The sequence below is a fragment of the Rhinoraja longicauda genome, chromosome 25 (assembly GCF_053455715.1).
Source record: "Rhinoraja longicauda isolate Sanriku21f chromosome 25, sRhiLon1.1, whole genome shotgun sequence".
In the NCBI taxonomy this organism is placed as follows: domain Eukaryota; kingdom Metazoa; phylum Chordata; class Chondrichthyes; order Rajiformes; family Arhynchobatidae; genus Rhinoraja; species Rhinoraja longicauda.
The window spans coordinates 15,010,606-15,038,440 of record NC_135977.1 but is presented as its reverse complement, the minus strand read 5'-3'; the positions used below and the strand labels follow the sequence as shown (position 1 = coordinate 15,038,440).

General features: G+C 49.5%; 1 protein-coding gene across 1 annotated transcript in view; it reads right to left on the bottom strand.

The window, feature by feature from the left end:
• Positions 1–27,805, bottom strand: part of LOC144605815 (leucine-rich repeat-containing protein 75B-like) — a 30,092-nt gene extending 2,287 nt beyond the window's left edge. The window contains exons 1-3 of the mRNA XM_078421383.1: positions 27,389–27,805; positions 17,977–18,105; positions 12,150–12,259 (exon numbers count right to left, since the gene is read on the bottom strand). Coding sequence (XP_078277509.1) covers positions 12,150–12,259; positions 17,977–18,105; positions 27,389–27,661 — 512 coding nt within the window. The 5' untranslated portion in view covers positions 27,662–27,805. The remainder of the gene's footprint in view (positions 1–12,149; positions 12,260–17,976; positions 18,106–27,388) is intronic.
• Positions 27,806–27,835: the final 30 nt, after the last annotated feature.

Sequence of the window (27,835 nt, the reverse complement as noted above, 5' to 3'; positions counted from 1 at the left end):
CAGTTTATTTCAATGGTTGTACGTGTAAACAACCTGTCCTCTCCACACACGGCATCCACTGGGAGAGTACGATCCTGACACAGGACGGGATGCTGTTTAATGGTCCAATCATTAAAGGGATTAAATCATTCAATAGACAATAGACAATAGACAATAGGTGCAGGAGTAGGCCATTCAGCCCTTCGAGCCAGCACCGCCATTCAATGCGATCATGGCTGATCACTATCAATCAGTACCCCGTTCCTGCCTTCTCCCCATACCCCCTCACTCCGCTATCCTTAAGAGCTCTATCCAGCTCTCTCTTGAAAGCATCCAACGAACTGGCCTCCACTGCCTTCTGAGGCAGAGAATTCCACACCTTCACCACCCTCTGACTGAAAAAGTTCTTCCTCATCTCCGTTCTAAATGGCCTACCCCTTATTCTCAAACTGTGGCCCCTTGTTCTGGACTCCCCCAACATTGGGAACATGTTATCTGCCTCTAATGTGTCCAATCCCCTAATTATCTTATATGTTTCAATAAGATCCCCCCTCATCCTTCTAAATTCCAGTGTATACAAGCCCAATCGCTCCAGCCTTTCAACATACGACAGTCCCGCCATTCCGGGAATTAATCTAGTGAACCTACGCTGCACGCCCTCCATAGCAAGAATATCCTTCCTCAAATTTGGAGACCAAAACTGCACACAGTACTCCAGGTGCGGTCTCACCAGGGCCCGGTACAACTGTAGAAGGACCTCTTTGCTCCTATACTCAACTCCTCTTGTTACGAAGGCCAACATTCCATTGGCTTTCTTCACTGCCTGCTGAACCTGCATGCTTCCTTTCATTGACTGATGCACTAGGACACCCAGATCTCGTTGAACTCCCCCTCCTCCTAACTTGACACCATTCAGATAATAATCTGCCTTTCTATTCTTACTTCCAAAGTGAATAACCTCACACTTATCTACATTAAACTGCATCTGCCATGTATCCGCCCACTCACACAACCTGTCCAGGTCACCCTGCAGCCTTATTGCATCTTCCTCACAATTCACACTACCCCCCAACTTAGTATCATCTGCAAATTTGCTAATGGTACTTTTAATCCCTTCGTCTAAGTCATTAATGTATATCGTAAATAGCTGGGGTCCCAGCACCGAACCTTGCGGTACCCCACTGGTCACTGCCTGCCATTCCGAAAGGGACCCATTTATCCCCACTCTTTGCTTTCTGTCTGTTAACCAATTTTCTATCCATGTCAGTACCCTACCCCCAATACCATGTGCCCTAATTTTGCCCACTAATCTCCTATGTGGGACCTTGTCGAAGGCTTTCTGAAAGTCGAGGTACACCACATCCACTGACTCTCCCTTGTCAATTTTCCTAGTTACATCCTCAAAAAATTCCAGTAGATTTGTCAAGCATGATTTCCCCTTCGTAAATCCATGCTGACTCGGAACGATCCCGTTACTGCTATCCAAATGCTCAGCAATTTCGTCTTTAATAATTGACTCCAGCATTTTCCCCACCACTGATGTCAGACTAACTGGTCTATAATTACCCGTTTTCTCTCTCCCTCCTTTCTTAAAAAGTGGGATAACATTTGCTATTCTCCAATCCACAGGAACTGATCCTGAATCTATAGAACATTGAAAAATGATCTCCAATGCTTCCACTATTTCTAGAGCCACCTCCTTAAGTACTCTGGGATGCAGACCATCAGGCCCTGGGGATTTATCAGCCTTCAGTCCCATCAGTCTACCCAAAACCATTTCCTGCCTAATGTGGATTTCCTTCAGTTCCTCCATCACCCTAGGTTCTCCAGCCCCTAGAACATTTGGGAGATTGTGTGTATCTTCCTCAGTGAAGACAGATCCAAAGTAACGGTTTAACTCGTCTGCCATTTCTTTGTTCCCCATAATAAATTCCCCTGCTTCTGTCTTCAAGGGACCCACATTTGCCTTGACTATTTTTTTCCTCTTCACGTACCTAAAAAAACTTTTGCTATCCTCCTTTATATTATTGGCTAGTTTACCCTCGTACCTCATCTTTTCTCCTCGTATTGCCTTTTTAGTTAACTTTTGTTGCTCTTTAAAAGAGTCCCAATCCTCTGTCTTCCCACTCTTCTTTGCTATGTTATACTTCCTCTCCTTAATTTTTATGCTGTCCCTGACTTCCCTTGTCAGCCACAGGTGTCTCTTACTCCCCTTAGAGTCTTTCCACCTCTTTGGAATAAATTGATCCTGCAACCTCTGCATTATTCCCAGGAATACCTGCCATTGCTGTTCTACCGTCTTCCCTGCTAGGGCCTCCTTCCAATCAATTTTGGCCAGCTCCCGCCTCTTGCCTCTGTAATCCCCTTTGCTATACTGTAATACCGACACTTCCGATTTTCCCTTCTGCCTTTCCATTTGCAGAGTAAAACTTATCATGTTGTGATCACTGCCTCCTAATGGCTCTTTTACCTCTAGTCCCCTTATCAGATCAGGATCATTACACAACACTAAATCCAGAATTGCCTTCTCCCTGGTAGGCTCCAGTACAAGCTGTTCTAAGAATCCATCTCGAAGGCACTCTACAAACTCTCTTTCCTGGGGTCCATTTCCAACCTGATTTTCCCAGTCTACCTGCATGTTGAAATCTCCCATAACCACCGTAGCATTACATTTTTGACACGCCAATTTTATCTCCTGATTTAACTTGCACCCTAAGTCGAGGCTACTGTTTGGGGGCCTATAGATAACTCCCATTAGGGTCTTTTTACCCTTACAATTTCTCATTTCTATCCATACTGATTCAACATCTCCTGATTCTATGTCACCCCTTGCAAGGGAATGAATATCATTCCTTACCATCAGAGCAACCCCACCCCCTCTGCCCACCTGTCTGTCTTTTCTATACGTTGTGTACCCCTGAATATTCAGTTCCCAGCCCTGGTCCTCTTGTAGCCATGTCTCAGTGATCCCTACAACATCATACTTGCCCATGACTAACTGAGCCTCAAGCTCATCCACTTTATTTTTTATACTACGCGCATTTAAGTACAACACTTTAACTTCTGTATTTACCTCCCCTCTCACATCGTTCACAATTGGCCCTGCCCTTAATTTCTTTTCCGCTCTAGAACTTCTGTTCCCATTCTTCCGAGAGTCTTTTGCAATATCTCCTGTATTCCCTTTTACCTCATCTTCATATTCACAATTTGTTAACCCCTCCCCCCCACTACTTAGTTTAAAGCCACAGGTGTCACACTAGCAAACCTGCCTGCCAGAATGTTTGTCCCCCTGCTGTTAAGATGCAACCCGTCCCTTTTGTACAAGTCACCCCTAGCCCAGAAGAGATCCCAGTGGTCCAGAAATCTAAATCCCTGCTCTCTGCACCAGTCCCTCAGCCATAAATTCATACTCTCTATCTCTCTGTTCCTGGCCTCACCAGCACGAGGTACCGGTAGCAGTCCAGAGATAACTACCTTCGACGTCCTACTTCTCAGCGTTTTTCCCAACTCTCTAAACTCCCGCTGTAGCACCTCCTTCCTCTTCCGCCCGACGTCATTCGTGCCCACGTGCACAACGACTTCAGGTTGATCGCCTTCCCTCGCTAGGATTTTCTGAAGCCGGTCTGTGATGTGTTGAACCCTGGCACCAGGGAGGCAACAGACCATCCTCAAGTCCCTCCTGCTGCCACAGAATCTTCTGTCCGTCCCTCGGACTATGGAGTCACCGACCACTACGGCTCTTCCAGACTTCGGTCTCCCCTGTCGTGTATCCTTGCCAACAGGTCCGCCACTCGGACTGGAAACGTCTTCTGCCCCGACAGTTCCCAAGAGGGTATACCTATTTGCAATAGGCACAGCCACTGGGGTCTCCTGTAGTCCACGTCCACTCCCCCCGGAAACAGTCTCCCACCTTCGCTCGACCTGGACCCAGGGAAGGAACAAAGGTGTACCCGGCGAGGGGGGCCACCGCAAGGAAGGGGGAAGAGCAATGGGCACCAGGCGTGGGGGAACCACCATGGGGGAGGTGGGAGGAAGAACAAAATGGGATCCTGGCATGGGCGGGGAGGAGGGGGGATTTGTAACTTTGTAAGCGCCCTTTATGGGTGACTATTTGCATACCTTGGGTGTGCACGCAAAGAATTTCACTGTGACTTGTCACATGTGACAATCCGTCGAATAAGGAGACCACAACGGTGAACGTGAGGGACGACAGCTCTGTGCAGGAGGTGAGAGACACTCTCTGCTGTCAGCCTGTGGATTCCCTCACGTGCCATTTAACAGCACACGAGGGAAAGCACTGGCCAGTTGCCAGGCAACAACTGTGGAGGGAAATGGACAGACAATATGTTAGATCAGGACCTTTCATCTGGACAGAAAGATCAGAGGGAGACAGCTAGTGTAGAGAGGTGAATGGCATGGGGCAAGAGCTGGCCAGCGATAGGTGGATCCAGGTGAGGAGTGGTGGAATGGTGGAGAAGAGAGGGCGGAGATAATGATGGGGGCTGGGAGGTGAGTGGAGGAAACCAGGGGCTGCAGATGATGGATTTCAATGGGAAAGGAAAGTGGTGTCGTTTCAGTTTAGTTTATTGTCACGTGTACCGAGGTACAGTGAAAAGCTTTTGTTGCGTGCTAACCAGTCAACAGAAAGACATTTATTATAAACCCATTGTCTCCCACAGCTATCTAGACTACACTTCTTCCCACCCTGCTTCCTGTAGAGACTCTATCCCCTCCTCCCAATTCCCCCCGTCTATGCTGCATCTGCGCCCAAGATGATGTGTTCCATACCAGGACATCAGAGATGCGGAGGGAACGGTCCCTGTGGAATTCGGAGAGGGGTTGAGATGTCCTTATTCTTTAGGGAACGGGGGTTCCCCTCTCCTATCAAAGATGAGGCCTTCACTCGTGTCTCCTCAATATCCCGCACCAACGGGATCCCACCACTAGCCACATCTTCCCATCTCAACCCCTCTCCGCGTTCCACAGGAACCGTTCCCTCCACAACTCCTTGGTTAACTCATCCCTTCCCATCCAAACCACCTCCTCCCCAGGTACTTTCCCCTGCAATCACAGGAGATGCAACACTTGTCCCTACACCTCCCCCCTTGACTCCATCCAAGGACCCTGACCGTCTTTTCAGGTGACGCAGAGGTTCACTTGCACCACCTGCAACCTCATCTACTGTATCCGCTGTTCCAGGTGTGGACTCCTATATATCGGCGCAACCAAACGCAGGCTCGGCGATCGTTTCACTGAACACCTCCGCTCAGTCCACCTAAACCTACCTGATCTCCCGGTTGCTAAACTCTTTAACTCCCCCCCCCCATTCCCACTCTGACCTTTCTGCCCTGGGCCTCCTCCATTGTCAGAGTGAGGCCCAGCGCAAATAGGAGGGACAACACCTCATATTTTGTTTGGGCAGCTTACACCCAGCGGTATGAATATTGACTTCTATAACTTCAAGTAACCCCTCTCTCTCCATCCCCCCACTTCCCAGTTCTCAGACTAGTCTGACTATCCTCGTTTACATTTTATTTCTGTTTGTTGTTACCTTCTCCGAGCTAACAATAATCTACATTTTCCTTGATCTGCATCCCCTTTGTCTCATTTTCACACCTTACACTTCCTTATCTCTGAATCTCCCTCTCCCCTGACGCAGTCCGAGGAAGGATCTCGACCCAAAACATCGCCCATTCCTTCTATCCAGAGATGCTGCCTGTTACTTCAGCATTTCCAGGGCGGCACGGTAGCGCAGCGGTAGAGTTGCTGCTTTACAGCGAATGCAGCGCCGGAGACTCAGGTTCGATCCTGACTACGGGTGCTGCACTGTAAGGAGTTTGTACGTTCTCCCCGTGACCTGCGTGGGTTTTCTCCGAGATCTTCGGTTTCCTCCCACACTCCAAAGACGTACAGGTATGTAGGTTAATTGGCTGGGTAAAATGTAAAAAATTGTCCCTAGTGGGTGTAGGATAGTGTTAATGTACGGGGATCGCTGGGCGGCACGGACTTGGTGGGCCGAAAAGGCCTGTTTCCGGCTGTATATATATGATATGATATGATATTTTGTGTCTATCAACAGAAAGACAAACATGATTACGATTGAGCCATTGGATGAGTGGATGGAACGAGAGATGATCTCTGGTGAAATGAGGTCTGGGTGATAAGCTGTGATGTTCCCCTCTAGTTGTTGAGGGTGGTTGGATGTGGGGAGCAAGAACAAGCTGGTGATAGATCAAAGAGGGGATTTAGAAAGCAAGGGAAACAAATTCTCTCTCTCAAACTTCCTTCATTCATTTCTCAATTGGATGACTTCATCTACAATTTATCCCCACGGCAACTCTGGCTTCACCCAATCAGAGACATTCCCTTAGTCCTATCCAACCCCACTCTGTTCCTTCAAACAAACTTGTTATTTTTTCCCCAGTTGTGACAAAAGATGATCAGACTCAAACGTTAACTCTGTTTCTCCTTCGACAGATGCTGCCTGACCTGCTAGTATTTCAGGAATTTTCTGTTATTATTCCAAATTCCCAGCATCTGTAATTTTTTTGGTTTCCAAGTTGCATCACAGTTAGCTTCCAGGTGCCACAGTGGCCCACAGCATTGGACTATCACTGGACAGTTCATGGGCTATCTTTGATTTACATTTAATTTCAACAGTTTTCTGAGAATCTAACGCTTCATTTGCTTTAATCCAGTCTCTGGAGCAGAAGGGTACAAACCCTGTGAATTGTGCCTGGGTGACAGGGAAGGCTGCTGGCTTTGTGGAGTCATTCCTGACCTCTGCACCCTGCCAATAACCACGATGGTGGTCCTGGCCGGATACCAGCCCCTCACCAAATGCCGGCGTCTAACGCCGTCTCTTCTGTCCCCACAGTAGGCCAATGGTCATCCTCGCGTGAAGACCACAGGACAGACAACCGGGTGGCTGGCCTTGTTGATGAGAAGGTTAGTGCAATGGGACAACAGTGGAAAGACCATTCCAGCAAGGCCCAGCTGGGTGCATTAGAGCTTCTCGGAAGCAATCCATTGAATGAATCGGCTCAAGGATCAACACTGGTCAACCTCTGGAGGAATGTTTCGTTGGTTAGTTTTGAATGCAGAGCAGGAGACTGCATCACAGGACAGAGGGATGGAGCCCAGATTTAATAATCAAATTCCTCAGCTGTGGCGAGAACCATTAGCTCCCGGCCAAGTGCATGCTGGAGAGGCTGAGGGACTCACCAGTGAATAGGCAGAGTGGGGTTGGTTCCCATCAAAGTCAGAAGGAGACTATCATTACACAGGTTGAGGGGAAGGGTCACGACCCAAGGCATCACCCATTCCTTCTCTCCAGGGATGCTGCCTGTCCCGCTGAATTGCTCCAGGATTTTGTGTCTATCTTCATTTTAAACCAGCGTCTACAGTTCCTTCCTACACAATCTTTACACAGGTTCCCAGGAGAAGGGCAATGGTCCAACAGAGACTGTATCTCAGTGCCTAATCAACAGGTGTGCCAGGTCCACGTGATAGTAACCAGCACAACTCTAATGATTTGCTCAGTGTACAACAAAATTGGAAGGTACACATGGTGGGATAGTTTGGGATAGAAGACAACGTCTTGGGGCAGCACTTCAGGCTGATGCTTTCAAAGTAGGGGAGGGCTGTGTCTGTGATGGACTGGGCTGTGTGCCTCTCTGCAGTCTTTCGTGTTCCTGTGTATTGGAAATGCTACACCAGCCCATGATATAACCAGCCAGGATCCATTTCCCAGTGCACGCTGTTGCATTGTTCAAGAGCATCAGTAACGTCACCAAATACCACACGCCCAATGCTGTTAAGACTCTTTGCAAAGTGACTCAGTGTCCACAGTCCAGGAAGAATGGGTTCAGACTCCAGTCACAATAAAACATTTATCCAATTTTATAACTCAGATAATTTCACTTTCCTGCAGCCATTATTCAAATGACCGTGTGTTATTATTACAATGACATTTACCTATAAGATAAGAAGAAAGGTCAAGCATGTTTGAATCCACTGCACACCAGATGGATGCACTGAAACTGAATCCAGAATCAGGCATCAGCTGCCAGTTACAGTGCATTCAGAAAGTATTCAGACCCCTTCACTTTTTCCACACTTTGTTACATTACAGCCTTATTTTAAAATGGATTAAAAAAAAAAAATGTAATCATCAATCTACACATAATACCCCAGAATGAAGAAGCAAAAACAGGTGCTTAGAAATTATTGCAAAGTAATTAAAAAGAAATAACTGAAATATCACATTTACATAAGTATTCAGACCCTTTGCTCTGACACTCAAAATTGAGCTTATGTTCATCCTGTTTCCATTGATTATCCTTGAGATGTTTCTACAACTTGATTGGAGTCCACCAGTGGTGGACTAAATTGATTGAACATGATTTGGAAAGGCACACACCTGTCTATATAAGGTCCCACAGTTGACAGTGCATGTCAGTGCAAAAGCCAAGCCATGAAGACAAAGGAATTGTCCGTAGACCTCCGAGACAGGATTGTGTCGAGACACAGATCTGAGGAAGGGTATAAAACAATTTCTGCAGCATTGCAGGTCCCAAAGAGCACAGTGGCCTCCGTCATTCTTAAATGGAAGAACTTTGGAACCACCAGGACGCTTCATAGAGCTGGCCGCCCGGCCAAACTGAGCAATCGGGGGAGAAGGGCCTTGGTCAGGGAGGTGACCAAGAACCCGATGGTCACTCTGACAGAGCTCCAGAGTTACTCTGTGAAGATGGGAGAACCTTCCACAAGGACAACTATATCTGCAGCACTCCACTAATCAGGGCTATATGGTAGAGTGGCCAGACGGAAGCTACTCCTCAGTAAAAGGCACATGACAGCCCACTTGGAGTTTTCCAAAAGGCACCTTAAGGACTCTCAGACCATGGGAAACAAGATTCTTCTGATGAAACCAAGATTGAACTCTTTGGCCTGAATGCCAAGCGGCACCACTCATCACCTGGCCAATACCATATCTACGGTGAAGCATGGTGGTGGCAGCATCATGCTGTGGGGATGTTTTTCAGTGGCAGGAACTGGGATACTAGTCAGGATCAAGGGAAAGATCAACGGAGCAAAGTACAGAGCGATCCTTGATGAAAACCTTCTCCAGAGCAATCTGGACCGCAGACTGGGGCGGAGGCTCACGTTCCAACAGGACAACGACCCTAACCACACAGCCAAGACAACGCAGGAGTGACTTTGTGACAAGTCTGTGAATGTCCTTGAGTGGCCCAGCCAGAGCCCGGACTTGAACCCGATCGAACATCTCTGGAGGGACCTGAAAATGGCCGTGTATCGACGCTCCCCATCCAACCTGACAGAGTTTGAGAGGATCTGCAGAGAAGAATGGGAGAAATTACCCAAATACAGGTGTGCCAAGCTTGTAGCGTCATACCCAAGAAGACTTGAGGCTGCAATCGCTGCCAAGGGTGCCTCAACAAAGTACCGAGTGAAGGGTCTGAATACTTATGTAAATGTGATATTTCAGTTATTTCTTTTTAATTACTTTGTAAACATTTCTAAACACCAGTTTTTGCTTTTTTATTATGGGGTATTGTGTGTAGATTACTGATTTAAAAAAAAGAATTTAATCCATTTTAAAATAAGGCTGTAACGTAACAAAATGTGGAAAGGTGAAGGGGTCTGAATACTTTCTGAATGCTCTGTATGTTCCTTTCCCACACTCTGCTCCAGTCTGGAAAACCAAGCGCAGATTGAGAGACTCAAATGTAGTGCAGCTAAAGCGCTGCATCCTGGGGATGCAGGAGAGTGAACATGTAATAGTGGAGCCAAGTACTGTTCAATGTAGACGGTCACGAGGGCCTCCCTCTTCAGTAGTATGTACCAATTTACATCGGGGATACTGCATGGAAACAGGCCCTTCGACCCACCAAGTCCATGCCGACCAGTGCTCACCCCGTACACTAACACTACGCACTAGGGACAATTTTACAATTTCCAGAAGCCAATTAACCTACAAACCTGTACGTCTTGGAGTGCGGGAGAAAACAGGAGCACCTGGAGAAAACCCACACGGTCACAGGGAGAATGTACAAACTCCGTGCAGGCAGCATCCATGGTCAGGATCAAACCCGGGTCTCTGGCGCTGTGAGGCAGTGACTCTACCACTGTGCCTCCCTAAGTTGTCAAATGTTCAGGCCTCTCTGTCAGCAGTGCTTAATGTGGAAAAAACCACATCATGTCTTTAATTGCACTAAGTACTCCGTGATTAATTTGTGTTGTATATAATGTGTGCGCTGCATCAGCACATCTCCTTAAACAGTCACACTCAGCCGTGGGCTGTGCCACCCTGAGCCTTCCCCTCACTGCACAGCTCCTGGCCTGCCACGTCAGTCCCTGCCCTCTGCATGCCCCCACCAAGTTCAAACAGCACAGAACGTCACGCTGCCAGTGAGCAAGATCTGAAATGGCTCCACAGCTTGAAGCTGTGCAGTTATGGGTGATCTCTTCTAATCCTAGCAGGTGATATGGATTTATTTAGATTGATTGCGAGTGGGAAAAGATTTCTATGTGGTGCGTGTGCGAGAGAAAGAGAGAGAAAGCAGACAGGAGGCAGGGAGAGAAGGCAGGAGGGAGGAGAGGACACACGTGGAGTGGCATCTGGTCCCCCAGATTCAAGAGCTCTTGCAAGGTTCCACATTTTTCACACATATTCTGCAGGCATCTTTATGATGCACTGACTGGGTTCCACCATTTGCTGTGGTAGAGAATTACACAGGACTACAACCTCGATGAAATACTATCTCCCCATCTCTGTCCAAAATCTCATGTCGTCACTGAGCAGCACAGTCGGTGCAGTTGGTAGAGCCACTGCCTCATAACTCTACAGACCCATTCTCCTAATGACCAGATGCTCCAGTTTCCTCCCATATCCCAACAATGTGTTGCTCGTTGCTAGTTTTAGTTTAGTGTAGAGAGACAGTGCGGAAGCAGGCCCTTCTGCCCGAAGGGTCCGCACCAACCAGCGATCCCCGCACATTAATACTACCCTACACACACTAGGGATAATTTTTACATTTACCAAACCAATTTACCAACATACCTGTACATCTTTGGAATGTGGAAGGAAACGGAAGATCTCAGAGAAAACCCACGCAGGTCAAGGGGAGAACGTACAAACTCTGTACAGACAGCACCCGTAGTCGGGATCGAACCCGGGTCTCCGACGCTCCAAGCGCTGTAAGGCAGCAACTCTACCGCTGCGCTATCATGACGCCCGTTAATTTGTCAGTCTGAGGAAGGCTCCCAACCCGAATGCCATCTGTTCATTTCTCTCCACATATGCTGCCTGACCCACTGAGCTACTCAAGCACTTTGCTTTTTGCTAAAGTTCTCACCGTCTGCCGTCTCTTGTGTCTCCTAATACCATTCCAGTTATCCCAGGCACCAGTCCAGTTATCCTTTGCTGCACTCCCTCTGTGGCAAGTACATCCATTGAGATAAGACCAGAACCCCACACAGTACTGCAGATGTGGTCTCGCTAATGCCATGTATCATTGGAGCAGGCATATCCTTACTCCTGTGCTCATGAAGGCCAACAAAGAACATTGGTCTTCTTCACTATTCGCTCCACCTGTACGATAGCTCTCGGTGACTGGTGTACATGGACACCCAGCTCCCTCTCTGCCCCCATCTCCCAGTCTATAACCAGTTCACATTTGTCCACATTATACTGGATAGGTTTGCCCACTCTCTCAACCTGTCGAAGTTGTCCCGAAGTCTCTTTTTATCCTTGAGGCTCTCAATCCCAATGTTTGGTGTCATTGGCAAAGCTAGAGACTTCACATTAGGTTCTTTCATTCCAGATCATTGACTTTGCAGTGAATGGTCGGGGCCTGAGCACTGACCTCTGTGGAACCTCATTCGCCTCAGTTTCCAGCCCGAGGTATCCCCATCTATTCCTGCTCCACGTTTTGTCTGTCAACCAGCTTTCCATCCAGTTTAAGCTTCCTTAATCCTTCTCCTCCAGGATTACACTGATCTCTTATTTCTCAGAGGAACTAATCCCCTCACTGCGATTAAAATCTGCTTTGTGAAGTCGGCCTTTGCTGAGCCCTTCTCTGAGAGACGAGGCGAGGGCCGGATGTGGAGGGTGAACCGATGCCGGGCTCCCAGCGGGTACTCACCATGCCTGGGAGCGCCTGGACATGCTCTGTCGCTGCCACTTGGAGTGTGGCGTCAGGTGGTAGATCAGCTGCCGGCAAAGCTTCTCGGCAGACTTCAGCGACTCCAGTTCCTGAAACAGCCAACAGCAATTAGCCCTTCAGTCACCGCCCGGCCCACCTGCCCCCCTGCCTACAGGGGAGTCAGTGACTGGGCCCAGTCCCAACCCACCTGTGTGCAAAACCATCCGTGACCAGGAGAGGGCAACAAACAGCAGTCACGATGTTGGCTGCAGATGTGGGGCACTCCGGTCACGGAGACCTCTGTGTGGCACCCATCCACCAGTTCCAGCCATAGCCTCCCAGCATAGTTACTCTGGCCTTGGACGGCTGCTGCCTGGGCCAAAGGAGTTCAATTACAAGGCCAGATTGTTTAACTTGAACGTCCAAGTTAAATCATAGAGGACCATAGTTAAGGAGATCAGAATATCAGCATGCACGTGATGGGCCAAAGGGCTAATGTCTCTCCTTGCTATTGCATTAATCTCCTCAATGACCAGCAATGACTCCAACAACAGGATACTGGGGCAGGGGTGACCTGTACAAAAGGGACGGGTTGCGCCTTAATTGGAAGGGGACCGACATTCTGGCAGGCAGGTTTGCTAGTGGTACACGGGTGGGTTTAAACTAAACAATGCGGGGGTGGAGTCAACAACGTGGATGTGTATCCGTGCAGCTAACGGGACAGAGAGTGTAGGAAAAGTCACGTTTAAACTAACAAGGCAGGGGGATGGGACCCAATGCAAGGAGACAGAGGGCCATAAAAGGAGGACAGAAGCAATAAGGTAGAAAGGAGATAAGAAAAACTAACCTGAAAGCTTTGTGCCTTAATTCGAAATAAGGTGGATGGATTGAATGCGCAGTTAGTAGTTAAGGGATATGATATAGATTTTTTAATATATTTTTTAGATTTAGAGATACAGCGCGGAAACAGGCCCTTCGGCCCACCGGGTCCGCGCCGCCCAGCGATCCCCGCACATTAACACTATCCTACACCCTAGGGACATTTTTTTTAACATTTGCCCAGCCAATTAACCTACATACCTGTACGTCTTTGGAGTTGGAATCACGGAGACATGGCTCCATGGTGCCCAAGGCTGGGAGCTAAACATGCAGGGATATTCGATATTCAGGAAGGATAGGCAGAAAGGAAGAGGAGGTGGGGTGGCATTGCTGGTTAAAGAGGAGATTAATGCAATAGCAAAGAGAGACATTAGCTTGGATGCTGTAGAATCGGTATGGGTAGAACTGCGAAATAGCCAAGGGCAGAAAACGCTTGTTGGAGTTGTATACAGACCACCAAACAGCAGTTGGGAGTTTGGGGATAGCATCAAGCAGGAAATTAGGGTTGTGTGTAGCAAAGGTACAGCGGTTATCATGGGTGACTTTAGTCTACATGTAGATTGGGCCAACCAAATTGGTAACAGCGCTGAGGAGGAGGATTTCCTGGAATGAACACGGGATGGGTTTTTAAACCAATATGTAGAGGAACTGACTAGAGGGCGGGCCATCCTAGACTGGGTATTGTGTAATGAGGAAGGATTAGTTAGCAATCTTGTTGTGCAAAGCCCCTTGGGCAACAGTGACCATAATATGGTGGAATTCTGCATTCGGATGGAGAGTGACACGGTTAATTCAGAGACTAGGGTCCTGAACTTGAATAAAGGAGACTGAAGGTATGAGACGGGATTTGACTAGGATAGACGGGCAAATTATACTTAAAGGGTTGGCAGTGGAGATGCAATCATAAAGATTTAAAGACCGCATGGATGAACTCCAGAAATTGTTCACCCCTGTCTGGCGAAAAAATAAAACTGGGAAGGCGGCTCAACCGTGGCTGACGAGGGAAGTCAAGGACAGTGTTAAATCCAAGGAAGAGGCATATAAATTGGCCAGAAGAAATGGCAAACCAGAGGACTGGGAGAAATTTAGAACTCAACAGAGGACAAAGGGGTTAATTAAGAGGGGGGAAAAAGAGCATGAAAGAAAGCTTGCAGGGAATATAAAAACTGACTGTAAAAGTTCCTTTAGGTATGTAAAAAGGAAAAGATTAGTGAAGACTAATGTAGTTCCCTTACAGTCAGAGACAGGTGAATATATAATGGGGAAACAAGGAAATGGCAGAACAGTTAAACGAGTACTTTGGTTCTGTCTTCACTAAGGAAGACACAAATAATCTCCCGGAAATACTAGGGGACCGATGATCTAGTGGGAGGGAGGAACTGAAGGGAATCCACCTTCGTCAGAAAATGGTGTTAGGTAAACTGTTGAGACTGAAGGCAGATAAATCCCCAGGGCCTGATGGTCTGCATCGCAGAGTAATCAAGGAGGTGGCCCAAGAAATCGTGGATGCATTGGTGATCATTTTCCAATGTTCTCTTGACTCTGGATCAGATCCTGTGGACTGGAGGGTAGCCAATGTAAATCCACTTTTTAAGAAAATCGGGAGAGAGAAACAGGGAATTATCGACCAGTTAGCCTTACATCGGGAGTGGGGAAGATGCTGGAGTCGATTATTAAAGATGTTATAGCAGTGCATTTGGAAAGCAGTGATGGGACCGGTCAAAGTCAGCATGGATTTATGAAGGGGAAATCATGCTTGACTAATCGTTTGGAATATTTGAGGATGTAACAAGTAGAATGGATAAGGGAGAGCCAATGGCTGTGGTGTATCTGGACTTTCAAAAACCCTTTGACAAGGTTCCACACAAGAGATTAGTGTGCAAAATTAGGGCATGGTATTGGGGGGTAGGGTATTGATATGGATAGAGAACTGGTTGGCAGACAGGAAGCAAAGAGTAAGAATTGAGTAGGATCCTTTCAGGATGGCAGGCAGTGGCTAGTGGGGTACTGCAAGGCTTGGTGCTGGGACCCCAGTTGTTTACAATATCTATTAACGATGTAGACGAGGGAATTAAAGAAAACATCTCTAAATTTGCGGATGACACAAAGCTGGGTGGCAGTGTGAGCTGCGAGGAGGATGCTATGAGGCTGCAAGGTGACTTGGATAGGTTGGGTGAGTGGGCAGAAGCATAGCAGATGTAGTATAATGTGAATAAATGTGTGGTTATCCACTGTGGTGAAGGACAGGAAGGCAGATTATTATCTGAATGGTGTCAGATTAGAAGGGGAGGTGCAACGAGACCCGGGTGTGCTTGTACATCAGTCACTGAAAGTAAGCATACAGGTACAGCAGGCAGTGAAGAAACCTAATGGCATGTTGGCCTTCATTGCGAGAGGATGTGAGTTTCGGAGCAAGGAGGTCCTACTGCATGCAGTTGTACAGGGCCCTGGTGAGACCGCACCTCGAGTATTGTGTGCAATTTTGGTCTCCTAGTTTGAGGAAGGACATTATTGCTATTGAGGGAGTGCAGCATAGGTTTACCAGGTTAATTCTAGGGATGGCGGGACTGACAGATGATGAAAGAATGGGTCGACTGGGCTGGTATTCACTGGAATTTAGAAGGATGAGAGGGAATCTCATAGAAATATATAAAATTCTTAGAGGATTGGACAGGGTAGATGCAGGAAAAATGTTCCCGATGTTGGGGGAGTGCAGAACCAGGTTTAAGAATAAGGGGTAGGCCATTTAGGACTGAGATGATGAAAAACTTTTTCACCCAGAGAGTTGTGAATCTGTGCAATTCCCTGCCACAGACGGCAGTGGAGGCCAATTCACTGGATGTTTTCAAGAGAGAGTTAGATTTAGCTCTTCGGGCGAAGGGAATCAAGGGATATGGGGAAAATGCCGGAACGGGGTACTGATTTTGGATGACCAGCCATGATCATATTGAATGGTGGTGCTGGCTCGAAGGGCCGAATGGCCTACTCCTGCACCTATTTTCTATGTTTCTATGACTGGGCTGCAAGGAAGGCACCAGACACGAGAGCAGAGGTTGACCAGGGAGCTGCCTGAAGGTTGGGAGGCTGTGACCGACTCAGACGTCCAGTGAATGATCACAAGGAAGCAGTGATCAGGCTATGGGGATCTGGCGGAAGGGTGTTTCAGCATCTACCAGACCCCAGCACAACTACCGTCTCCTTGTGTCTCGATTGTATTCTCTTCTAGTGACTGAAGATCCTTCTGCCAGCATTGTGGCTGCTGTCACATTGAATAAATCACCATGATGGTGCGTGAGGCTCCATCTCTGTGAGAAGCAGCTGCTCGGGCTATGGGGATCTGGTGGATGGATGCCACTCACACTGCACGAGGAGCTCCCATCCAGCAACAGTTGGACCCTGTCTCAATGACCATAAGGTCATAGATCATAAGTGATAGGAGCAGAATTAGTCCATTCGGCCCATCATGGCTGATCTATCTCTCCCTCCCAACCCCATTCTCCTGCCTTCTCCCCATAACCCCTGACTATCTATCTCTGTCTTTAAAATATCCATTGATTCGGCCTCCACAGCCTTCTGCGGCAAAGAAGTCCACAGATTCACCACCTTTTAGCCAAAGAAATTCCTTTCTAAAGGAATGTGCTTTAATTCTAAGGCTCTGACCTCTAGTCCTAGACTCTCCCACTAGTGGGAACATCCTCTCCACATCCACTCTATCCAAGGCTCTCACTATTCTGTAGGTTTCAATGAGGTCCCCCCTCACTGAGAACCCTCTCCCCGATCCACGTATGGGCTAGTGAATCTGACCCAGACACTGTCATAGATCGCCTTCTGTGCCAGGGTCAGTGGTGCTGACACTGGCCAAACCAGCCTATGTTTGCTCCATGATCCTGGGCATGTTTGCCCCATGACACTGGTGAAAGCTTTGTGTCAAACTCACTGTGGCAACAAAGCTACAAAACTGGCCGAGAATCTCTTGCAGATCCAAGCCAGTATTTGAGAACAATCTTTGCACAAATATGCCAGTGAATTCTGACTTACAAAGTCTCTCCCCATATGCCATTATTTCCTGGGATTTTTTGCTCTCCACCCGCACTCCTGCAAAAGGGAGAAGATCCTCTTTCTTCACAGATTCACCCCTCATTTACATTACAAAACCATCTGAAAAGTCCTACCTGGAAATATGGCGTCACCTAACAGCACTGCGATGCATGTAAATGCATGTGTCTTCACGTGACATGCATGCATTCCCATGTCTTCTTATGATACAGAAGGAAGTCTTTGTGTCTGTTGAGTCTGTGCCACCTGTCAACACATTCCCATCAATCCTATTCACTCATATATTTCCACGTAACCTCATCTTTCCCACAGGCCCATTGACTGACCCAATTCTGCTGCCAACCAGCCACGCCTACGGCAATTAACAGACTCCAAACAACCTCCTCGTGTTTAATTTTGTTTGCCACCTGCAGCTTTTAGTTCTTTCTCCACAAATGCTACCTGACCTGAAGGGTCTTTCAGCAGTCTGAAGAAGGGTCCTGACCTGAAATGTCACCTATCCACGTTCTCCCGAGAGGCTGCCTGACCGTTGGAGGATCAGTAACTGAGGTGGTGGGTTCAAGGGGGTTGCTGAAAGGATTGGAGGGGTGCTGGGGAAATTAGTGGAATTCAGCCTGAACGGGCAGGTCAGATATTCCAGCATGTTTTAAAGTGTAACTTGCAAGGCTCGGAACTGAGAGCAGAAAGAGAGACAATGGGCCTGAGGACCTCCTTTTGTGGTGCGCTCACCAGTGAGTCCTTTACACCAGCAGTTCCAGCAGCCACTCCAGCAGGTGACATTGCCTGGTGGTGTGGCAGCTGACTCGGGCATGGCCTGGACTTGGGTAGTTCCTCGATCCTCTGCACCCCCACAACCATCCCTGCAAGGAACACCTTCAATCACTTCCTTTACCTTCTTGGGGCAGTGGATATCCCGGGCCAGGCTCGTCAACAGGTCGTGAGAAATGGGATCCACCAGGTTCAGGAAGGCGGTGTGCTTATACAGCACGTCGTTCAGAGACGTTCCCTCCAGGCCCAGGTCCTACAGGAGAGAGAGGACAATCAGTTAGCAACCATGGGGCCTTAGCTCCAGGCACATCACCCATGCTGAGCCCTGCCACCCAAGGTCCTCCCACCCACCATCCTCAACTCCAAATCTCTGTCAAAGATACCAATGGGTCTCCAGTTCCCTCTCCCTGCTTGCTGCCTCTCCAACTCATTAAGATCCTTCGTAAACCTTTACCTTTCGCCAATGATTGGACGATGCCCACAGCGATCAGTCAAACCCAACCTGCTGGGGGGTCTCGTGAAGGGTTTTAGGACTTGACTATCCCCCATCTCTTGACCAGGACAGAAAGATAAAATGGAAGCAGACTACCGAGCAGCTCGCAATCCAAAACGTGAAGACGGAGCTGGGTGAAAGGGCATTAGCCAGAAATGTTATCAGTCTCCCCACTTGCTGGCTCATCATTTCTTGTTTACATATTATAAGAATAAAATCCAGCTTCCACTAATATCCTATTAGCCAGTTTACCGCACCAGCCCAGGTGCAGATTGGATAAGTAGATCAGAGGGGTCTGAGGGTCAGGTTCAAGTGCAGTTCAGGCTGAGATGGTGGACATCTCCCACACGTCACCAAACCCCGTGTACTGTAGCACGCCGAACACAGGTCCCCCACACCCACTCCTAGCCCTGAAACTGCCAGCTCAGGGCACTGGGCTCATCGTACAGAGAGAGACACCTCCAATCTCTGACGGTCACTCCACAACCCTGGTGTAAAATACAATGGATGCCCCAACACCCCCTCTTCCCCCTCCCTACACTGCCCGGATTCGAGGGCATTAGCTACGAGGAGAGGTTGGACAAACTTGGATTGTTTTCCCTGGAGTGTCAGAAGTTCAGGGGAGATCCGATAGACGTATATAAAACTATGAGAAGCTTAGATAGGGTAGACAGGCAGAACCTTTCTCCCAGACTTTCTCTAGTCAAAGACTAGAGGGCAGAGATTTAGGGAAAGAGGGGTGAAGTTTAATGGAGATGTGCAGAGGCAGGTTTATTTTCCCCCCACAGAGTGTGGTGGATGCCTGAAAGGCAGTGCCAGAGGAGGTTGTAGAAGCAGATATAGATAGTGGTGTTTAAGTGGCTGTTGGACAGGCACATGGATATGAAGGGATGGAAGGGACATGGATCACGTGCAGGCAGATCAGATCAGTGAAACTCAGCATCACGTGGCTGAAGGTCCTATTCCTATGTTTTATGTACACAGTCGGCCGCATGAGGAAGGAGGGAGGGAGCAGTGAACGAGGAGGGAGGCATGAAAAGGGAGGAGAAGACGGGGAGAACCACAGATAGGACAGAGGGTGAGAATGAAAGCAAGAGACAAGAGGATTAGAAGAAGAGAGACTGAATGGCAATGGGAGAATGATAGGGAGACGGTCAGAGGGGGAGAAAGTGCACGAGAGAGAATCAGGGGAAGGGTGGGGAGGGGAGGGGTTGTTTCGAGTGATGGATGTGGTGCTGATGGAGTGGGCTGTTTCGCACCTGAGCGGTGCCCAGGGAGGGGAGGGGGAGGGGGAGGGGAGGGGAGGGGAGGGGAGGGGAAGGGGAGGGGGAGAGGGAGGGGAAGGGGAGGGGAAGGGAAGGGAAGGGAAGGGAAGGGAAGGAAAGGAAAGGGAAGGGAAGGGAAGGGAAGGGAAGGGAAGGGAAGGGAAGGGAAGGGAAGGGAAGGGAAGGGAAGGGAAGGGTAGTTTCGGGTGGTGGATGTGGTGCTGATGGAGTGGGCTGTTTCGCCCCTGGGTGGTGTCCAGCTTGTTCAGAGTTGTTGGAGCCTCCCTCACCCAGGCAAGTGGAAAGTGTGCCATCACATTCCTGAGGTGCTTCGTACACGGTGGAGGGTGTTGGGGTGTGAGGAGGAGAGCCACTCACTGCAGGATGCCCAGCCTCTGAGCTGCTCCGGTAGCCCGCACGTCTATGTGGCTGGTCACCTTGGACCTGCAAGCAGCCCGGCATGGAGAGAGGTGAAGAGCACATGATATCAAGGGGAGGGGGTCACACCCTGTGCGGCACCTCTCTGGGATGAGTGAGGGGTCTTGGAGGGATGGGCAGGGTGAATGGAGACTCCCTGGGCTGTTTGGAGGCTGGGACCACCAGCCTACTCAGGAGGAGGGGGGGGTGGTCATTTGTCTCCAAGCTGAGGGGGTATTTCTCCCTGAGGGAAGGGACTCATTAGAAACCCTCTACCTCAGGGGCTGGAGGAGCGTGGAGCAGCCTCACAAGCACCTTCTCCTCAGGGGCTGGAGTCCACCTGTGCAACCAGTGCTGGAGTTGGCAGGTTTCGTGGACATTGGGGGATGTGCACACGGACGGGATTGCGACAAGGCCCGAGATCAGCCGTGGTTGTGGGGTCCACAGTTTCCCCCCACCCCTGTCCTGAGCTGCTCATGGCCTGGCCGTGTCCCGTGATTTGGGGGTGGGGGAGTGGGGAGCCGTGTGCGATGGAGGGTCGTGGGACTGTGGGGAGCGAGCAGCCTACACACCGAGCCTCACGTGTACTTGCATGTTTCTTAGCTTCCACATTTGGTATGCAGTGCAGCTGAGAGGATTCCGTTCTTTCTGATGTTACTGAAATCCTGCTAAAGGATAAGGGGGATTAGATGGTGGGTAAATCAGGCAGGCACACTCCTAATCCAGGGCTGGCATACTTTAGTGAAAAGAGTTAAGCAACGCAGGGGGTCAAAGAGAGACACCAACAAATACAGGAACAAAGAGGGGGGGGGGGGAGCAACAGAGGGGCTTCTGGTGAGGGGGGGGAGCAACAGAGGGGCTTCTGGTGAGGGGGGGGGGGGGAGCAACAGAGGGGCTTCTGGTGAGGGGGGGGGGTAGTAGGAGAGAAGCTAGAGGCATTATATTAAATACTGTTATAACTTTGCCGATTCCCTTTGCATACTTGTACTGGATGCAAACAAAGAATCTCACTTTACCAAGTACACATGACAATAAAGTATTAATGAATCAATGCAGGTTTTACAGGAGACATGCAGGTGCTGGCGATCGTCCACCACTCTCCCCAACACCTCGTTGAGCAATTTAAAACCTTGACTCAAGTCCCTCTTATAAACATGTTTTAACTTTGCCTCTCACTGTGTGTCCATGGACTACAATGGATTAAGAGAACGTTCACTACCCTCCGAGCAAGGAAATGTCTCCTCATCTCAGTCTCCAAAACGGACCCTTCATCCCGGGACACGCGCCCTGTGCTCAAGACAGAAACCTATCGGGAATCTGGGGGATTAATTAGCCTCAGAACCTTCACCAAAGGCATCACAACTCGTATAATGCAGCAAGTGTTAATACTGGGCTCTCAAACGGTGAAAGCTGAGCTGCTGTTGACTTGAGCACCTTGGAGTTGAGGAACTCGGCACGGTGGCGCAGCGGTAGATTTGCTGCCTCGCAGCGCCTGAGACCCGGGTTCGATCCTGTCTGTCGGTTCTGTGTTCTCCCCGTGACCCTGTGGGGTTTTTCCGGGTTTCCTGCCACATTCCAAAGACGTGCAGACTTCCGCTAAAAATTGTAAATTTTTTGTGTCTAGTGTGTAGGATATTGTTAATGTGCGGGGATAGCTGGTCAGCACAGACTCGGCGGGCCGAAGGGCCTGTTTCCGCGCTGTATCTCCAAAGTATAGCTGTTGAAGGCCAGTTGCCCAGGGAGCTCAATACCAGCTGCACGGTCATCTCACTCCAGCTCCCATGCTGCCCTACCGACCCGAACACTGCCCTCTGCCATGGGGCACCATGACATTCACTGACGTCCACCATTACATGACATTTACCCATACCAAGATGGTTCAAATGTCAAAACCTTAAAAATGATAAATCGTTTTGGGAAATATTTCAAAGTGGGCTTGCCCACCTGGCTGGTCATCCAGAATCAGTACCCCATTCCTGCTTTCTCCACATATCCCTTGACTCCATTAGCCCTAAGAGCTATATCCAACTCTCTCTTGAATACATTCGTGTCCCATAAGGATCCCATATGTGATCCATATCCCTCCATTCCTTGCCCAAATACAAATGATGCCCTCGGCTTTATTTCTAGAGGGGCACTGTTTAGAACGTTGGTTAGAGTGTTGTGCACAGCCTGGTCACCATGTTAAAACACTGTTACAGACCATAAGAATTAGGCCATTCAGCCATAAAATCGATTCCACCATTTAATTATAGCTGACTTATTTTTCCTTCTCAACCCCATTCTCCTGCCTTGTCCCCATAACATTTGAAGTTCTTAATCGAGAACCTATCAATTTATACCTTAAAAAATACCATGTCTTGGGCTGTACAGCCACCTGTGGCAATGAAATCTCCAGAGTCGCCACACTTCTGCTAAAGAAATTCCTCCTCTTCTCCATTCTGAAGGTACGTCCTTTTCCTGAAAGATCACAGCTAATGCCTCCGCACTTTCTGTAGCTACCTCGATCAGAACCCCAAGGTGTAGTCATTCTGGTCCAGGTGACTTATCCACCTTCAGACTTTTCAGCATCCCAACCACCTTCTCCTCAATAATAGCAACTGCACTCACTTCTGTCTCCTGACTCTCTTGAAATTCTGGCACATTGCTGGTGTCTTCCACTGTGAAGACTGGCGCAACAAACCTATTCAGTTCATCTTCCATTTCTTTGTCCCCCATTACTTCTCCAGCGCCATTTTCCAGCAGTCTTATGCCCACTCTTGCCTCTCTTTTACTCTTACTAGATCTGAAATAATTTTGATATGCTATTTTATATTATTGGCTAGTCTACCTCATTATTTCATCTTTTCTCCACATCTTGTTTTTTTTTAAAGTTGCCTTCTGTTGGATTTTAAAAGCTTCCCAATCCTCTAGCTTCCCACTAATCTTTGCAGTGTTACATGCCTCCTCTTTTGCTTTTATGCTGCCTTTGACTTCCTTTGTCAGCCACGGTCGCCTCATTCTCCCCTGTTAATGTTTCTTCCTCTTTGGGCAGAGGGAAGGAGTGAGGGCAGGGGAGGTTTACGGGGGCAGTATCGATCGGGAAGAGATGAACGCAGACTGACAGACCGGGGTTACTTCCCTCATGAGACAACACTGCTGGCTGTGCTCCACTGAGGAGCAGGTAGATAACCCGATGTGTCATGATTGTATCTCTCTCTCTCTCTTGTCTGCCAACCTCTCCCATTGCTGTGTGAAGAACTGGCTGTCACATTTCCAGCATGGCAACAATTATACTCATAAGGACTGCAACAAGCTCAGAACACGCCACAACTCACGAAAGATGCAGTATAAATGCTAGTTAACAAAACGCAGCCAACACCTGATAGATGGCACCTGGTAATTTGTCCTAGCTTGATGCTGCTGCACTGTATTTATAGCAAGATACTTGGCACAGTAATTAAAACCCTAACATTAGCAACTAAAAACTCTTGCATTTGACAATATCTTTACATTTATATTGCATAAATGTTTTTTATCCAACATGCAACTATTTGGAATGATTTTGTTTGATTTGTAATATTTCCAGTAATGTTTAAGGAAGAGCTGGAATATTTTAGCGTATTAGATACACAGACCACTGTAAAGGTCAACTGGCCCATGTGCCCACACTACACACCAGCACTCTCCAGATAACCACATTAACACCACCTTCTCCTGAACTGCACCCATCTTCTCTGACTCAACCACTCCCGAGTGCATTTTGACATCAATCCTGATTTCTCCGGTCAGCAGGAACTCTTCAGCCCAGGCACGTGCTTTGTTGAGGATTTCTATCATGTTCCCGCTCTCTCCTCTCGAGACACCAGCCTCATCCATCCTTCCAAGAGTCAAAGAGTTACAGAGTTGTTCTGGTTCAGACAGAAATATCTGTCCTTGCTGCTTCGTTGTTCAACAATCCAGTCCTTTTCCTGCTCTTCAGCCCTGCCAACAATCTGCCCCTCGAGTCCAATCCCCCGCTGAGGCCGCAACCTTCTTGCAGGCTGCGAGCTCCAGACCAACACCATTCTGCGTACAAATCATTTTCCTCACATCCCTTCACATCACTTTATACCGTATGTGGCATGCCGCTCCTCATAAGGCATCATCGTTCCTCTATATACCCTCCTTGAACCAATCCTGATCTTATCTAACCATGATATTGACCCTCTCAACCTCCTTTGGTCCCAGGAGAACATCCCATCCAGTCTAACCCAGGGGCTGAAGTCTCTCCTGCTGGGAACCGTTCTGCATCCTACCCAGACCTTTCACAAACATTCAACAGTGGTGAGCAGAACTGGACACCACCACCAGCTCACACAGCCTCCAATGAGCACCATCCACAAAATGCACCAGCTACCAGCCCAGGCTGCTCCCAAACCTGCGACTACTCCAACCACGAAGGACAAGGACAGCAGTGGTGGGCAAAGACCATCGCATGCAGGTTCCCCACCAAGTCACAAGCCATCCCAACTTGGAAATATATAAGTAGGAAGGAACTGCAGATGTTAGTTTACACCGAAGATAGACACAAAATGCTGGAGTGACTCAGTGGGGCAGACAGCATCTCTGGATAGAAGGAACGGGTGATGTTTATAACATATTGCCTGCTTTACATCATTCCTGGGTCAAAAATTAGCACCAACATGAAAATGAGGAAGACCACTCGGCCCTTGAGGCCTGTTCTCCCACTCCGTAGATGGAGGCTGATCTGTCTGTGACCTCATCTCTGTATTCCTGGTAACCTTTCTCCCCGAACCTATCAAGTATCTATCTACACAAAAATTGCTAGAGTAACTCAGCGGGTTAGGCAGCATCACTGGAGGACAGAATAGTTGACGTTTCATGTCAGGACCCTTCTTCTGAGGTGTGTGCAGTCTGAAAAAGGGTCCCGACCAAAACATTGCCTATCTACATCCTCCAGAGATGCTGCCTAACCTGCTGAGTTCCTCCAGAACTTTATGTTTTGTTTGTAAATCGGCATTTGCAGTTCCTTGGTTCTCCAAGTATTTATTTATCCACCTCTGTCTTAAAAGTAATGAAAGAATCTGTATTTGAGGAAAAGGATCCCAAAGAGTCACAGTCTTCTGAATTAAAAATAATATTCACCTCATCCCTGTCCTAAATGGGTGACTAATTTATTTTTAAACAATGACTCTGGCATGAGATTCTTCCACATGAGGAAACATCCTTATCACATGCAAATAATCAAGGCTGCTTTGACACCAAAGAGGTAACAGATGCAATACTTCTATCAAAATTTGAACCTGGGAATTTTAGTTTATTAGTTTAGTTTAAAGGTGCAGCGAGGAAACAGGCTCTTCGGCCCACCGAGTCCACACCGACCCCTGTCCACTAACACTATCTTACACACTGGGGACAATTTACAATTTTTCTTTTACTAAAGCCAAATTAACCCACAAACTTGTATGTGTTTGGAGTGTGGGAGGAAATCGGAACACTCGGATGGTCACGGGGACAAATTACAAACTCCATACAGACAACACCCGTAGTCAGGATCGAACCCGGGTCTCTGATGCCGTGACAGCAACTCTACCGCTGTACCACTGCGCCACCCCAAATGTTTTAGATTGGAAAACTTCACATGATCGTCGCAAAACATCGGCATTATTTTGTTTATATTTGGAATGTTATTGTGGAGATTTAGAAAGCTCGCAGTGCTGTTGAAATATATTAGCTCCATTTTAATGCTCCGGGTCACAGTGACATCAGTCTGAAGAAGGGTCTCGACCCGAAACGTCACCCATTCCTTCTCTCCTGAGATGCTGCCCGACCTGCTGAGTTACTCCAGCATTTTGTGAATAAATACCTTCGATTTGTGCCAGCATCTGCAGTTATTTTCTTACACAGTCACACCGTGATCAGCCCGCAGATAGAAAGGCTACACTTGGCAACACTTCCGTAACATTTCCAAAGTTTACCTAAATTATGAATGTGGTTAATGGCAGAGGTTTCTACCCTCCTCCGCTCCAGTAAATAAATAGCAGTTAAAAATGGCCTTAAAAATCAGTGTTAATTCAGATTACGAGAGCTTCATTCTAATTACGTTGTTTGAAAATGCAGGCTGTATATTGCTGGGGTATTGTATGGAGGGTTTCAAAGGTGCAGGCTGGCCCATAGCCCATAGCCCATAGCCCATAGCCCACGGCCCACGGCCATCCTCCTTGGACTGTCTGAGCTCAACCAACACTGCAGCTGAGTCCCACGTTGATGCTGCAAGCATCTCTATTTCCACCTCTCTGTCCCTCTACCCTCTCCGACACCATCTCCCCAAATGACGTCCATTCTCTGACACCATCCACCCTGCCTACAGTCTGGGTGGCTTCGCATTGGGGGGGGGGGGGGGGGGGAGGGAGCTGGGGGGGGGGGGGGAGGGGAGCTGGGGGGGGGAGGGGAGCTGGGGGGGGAGAGGGGAGCTGGGGAATGGGGGGTGGAGCTGGGGAATGGGGGGGGGCTGGGGAGGCTGGGGAGGGGGGAGTGGAGCTGGGGAGGGGGGGCTGGGGAGGGGGGGAGCTGGGGAGGGGATGGGAGCTGGGGAGGGGAGGGAGCTGGGGAGGGGGGAGCTGGGGAATGGGGGGTGGAGCTGGGGAATGGGGGGGGGCTGGGGAGGCTGGGGAGGGGGGAGTGGAGCTGGGGAGGGGGGGGGCTGGGGAGGGGATGGGAGCTGGGGAGGGGAGGGAGCTGGGGAGGGGGGGAGCTGGGGGAGCTGGGGAGGGGGAAGCTGGGGAGCTGGGGAGGGGGGAGCTGGGGAGGGGGGGAGCTGGGGAGGGGGGGAGCTGGGGAGGCGGGAGCTGGGGGCAGCTGGGGGCAGCTGGGGAGGGGGGGAGCTGGGGAGGGGGGGGGAGCTGGGGAGGGGGGAGCTGGGGGAGCTGGGGAAGAGGAAGCTGGGAGGTGATGGGGCACAAAATCTGGCAAGTGATAGGTGGATACAGATGAGGGTGGTTTGTTTGGGAGATAGGTGGACAAAGGCCAAAGATGAAATGAAGATGACAGGCTGCGAGATGAGAGATGAGGCCTGAAACGTGAAACTCGAGGAAGGGATGAAGTTGGAAGGGGATGGGGAGAAAGGAGAAGAGAGGGGGATGGAGGGGGTGGAGGGGGATGGAGGGGGAGGGAGGGAGGGACGGGGGAGAGGGAAGGAGGGATGGAGGAGATAGGGACGGGAAGGACCAGGGGAACGAGGGTAAACTAGAGGGGCGGGCCGGGCCGGTCCGGTCGCCTGGTACCGTTTCCCTGGTGCGGGACTAACACTGGACGGTCTCACGTCCCCGAGAGCGAAGACGGCGGCGGCCGTTCGGTCCGTTTTGTCGCTGCTATCTCACCTTGCGGAGCTGTCCGAGGAGTGCGACCGCCTGGTCGGCTCGTTGGTCCCGGAGCAGCGCCTGTATCTCCCGGATCCATCGCACTCTCCGCACGTACGGGGCCGGGGCCCTCTTCGGGGACAACAGCCGCTCGGGCCGGAGCAGCAGGGCGGCCAAGGCCGAGTCATGGCCGCGGACACCCGGCCACCGGCCCACGCCCTGCACCGAGGCCGACCTAGGGCGCTCCTCCCGCGGGCTCGCTGCCCCGCCGCCCCTCGTCAGCCGGGAGCCCATCGTCCACCGCCCTCTGGCTCTGCCCGTGTGTGTGGGGCTCCGCCCGGCCACGGTCAACCCGTCCCACACCCTCCGTCCACGGGCTCCGTGACTGGGGCTGTCCCGTCCCGTCCCGTCCCACAACCCTGCCTCCCTCCCGCCCTGACAACCGCCTGCCTCTCTCTCTCTCTCTCT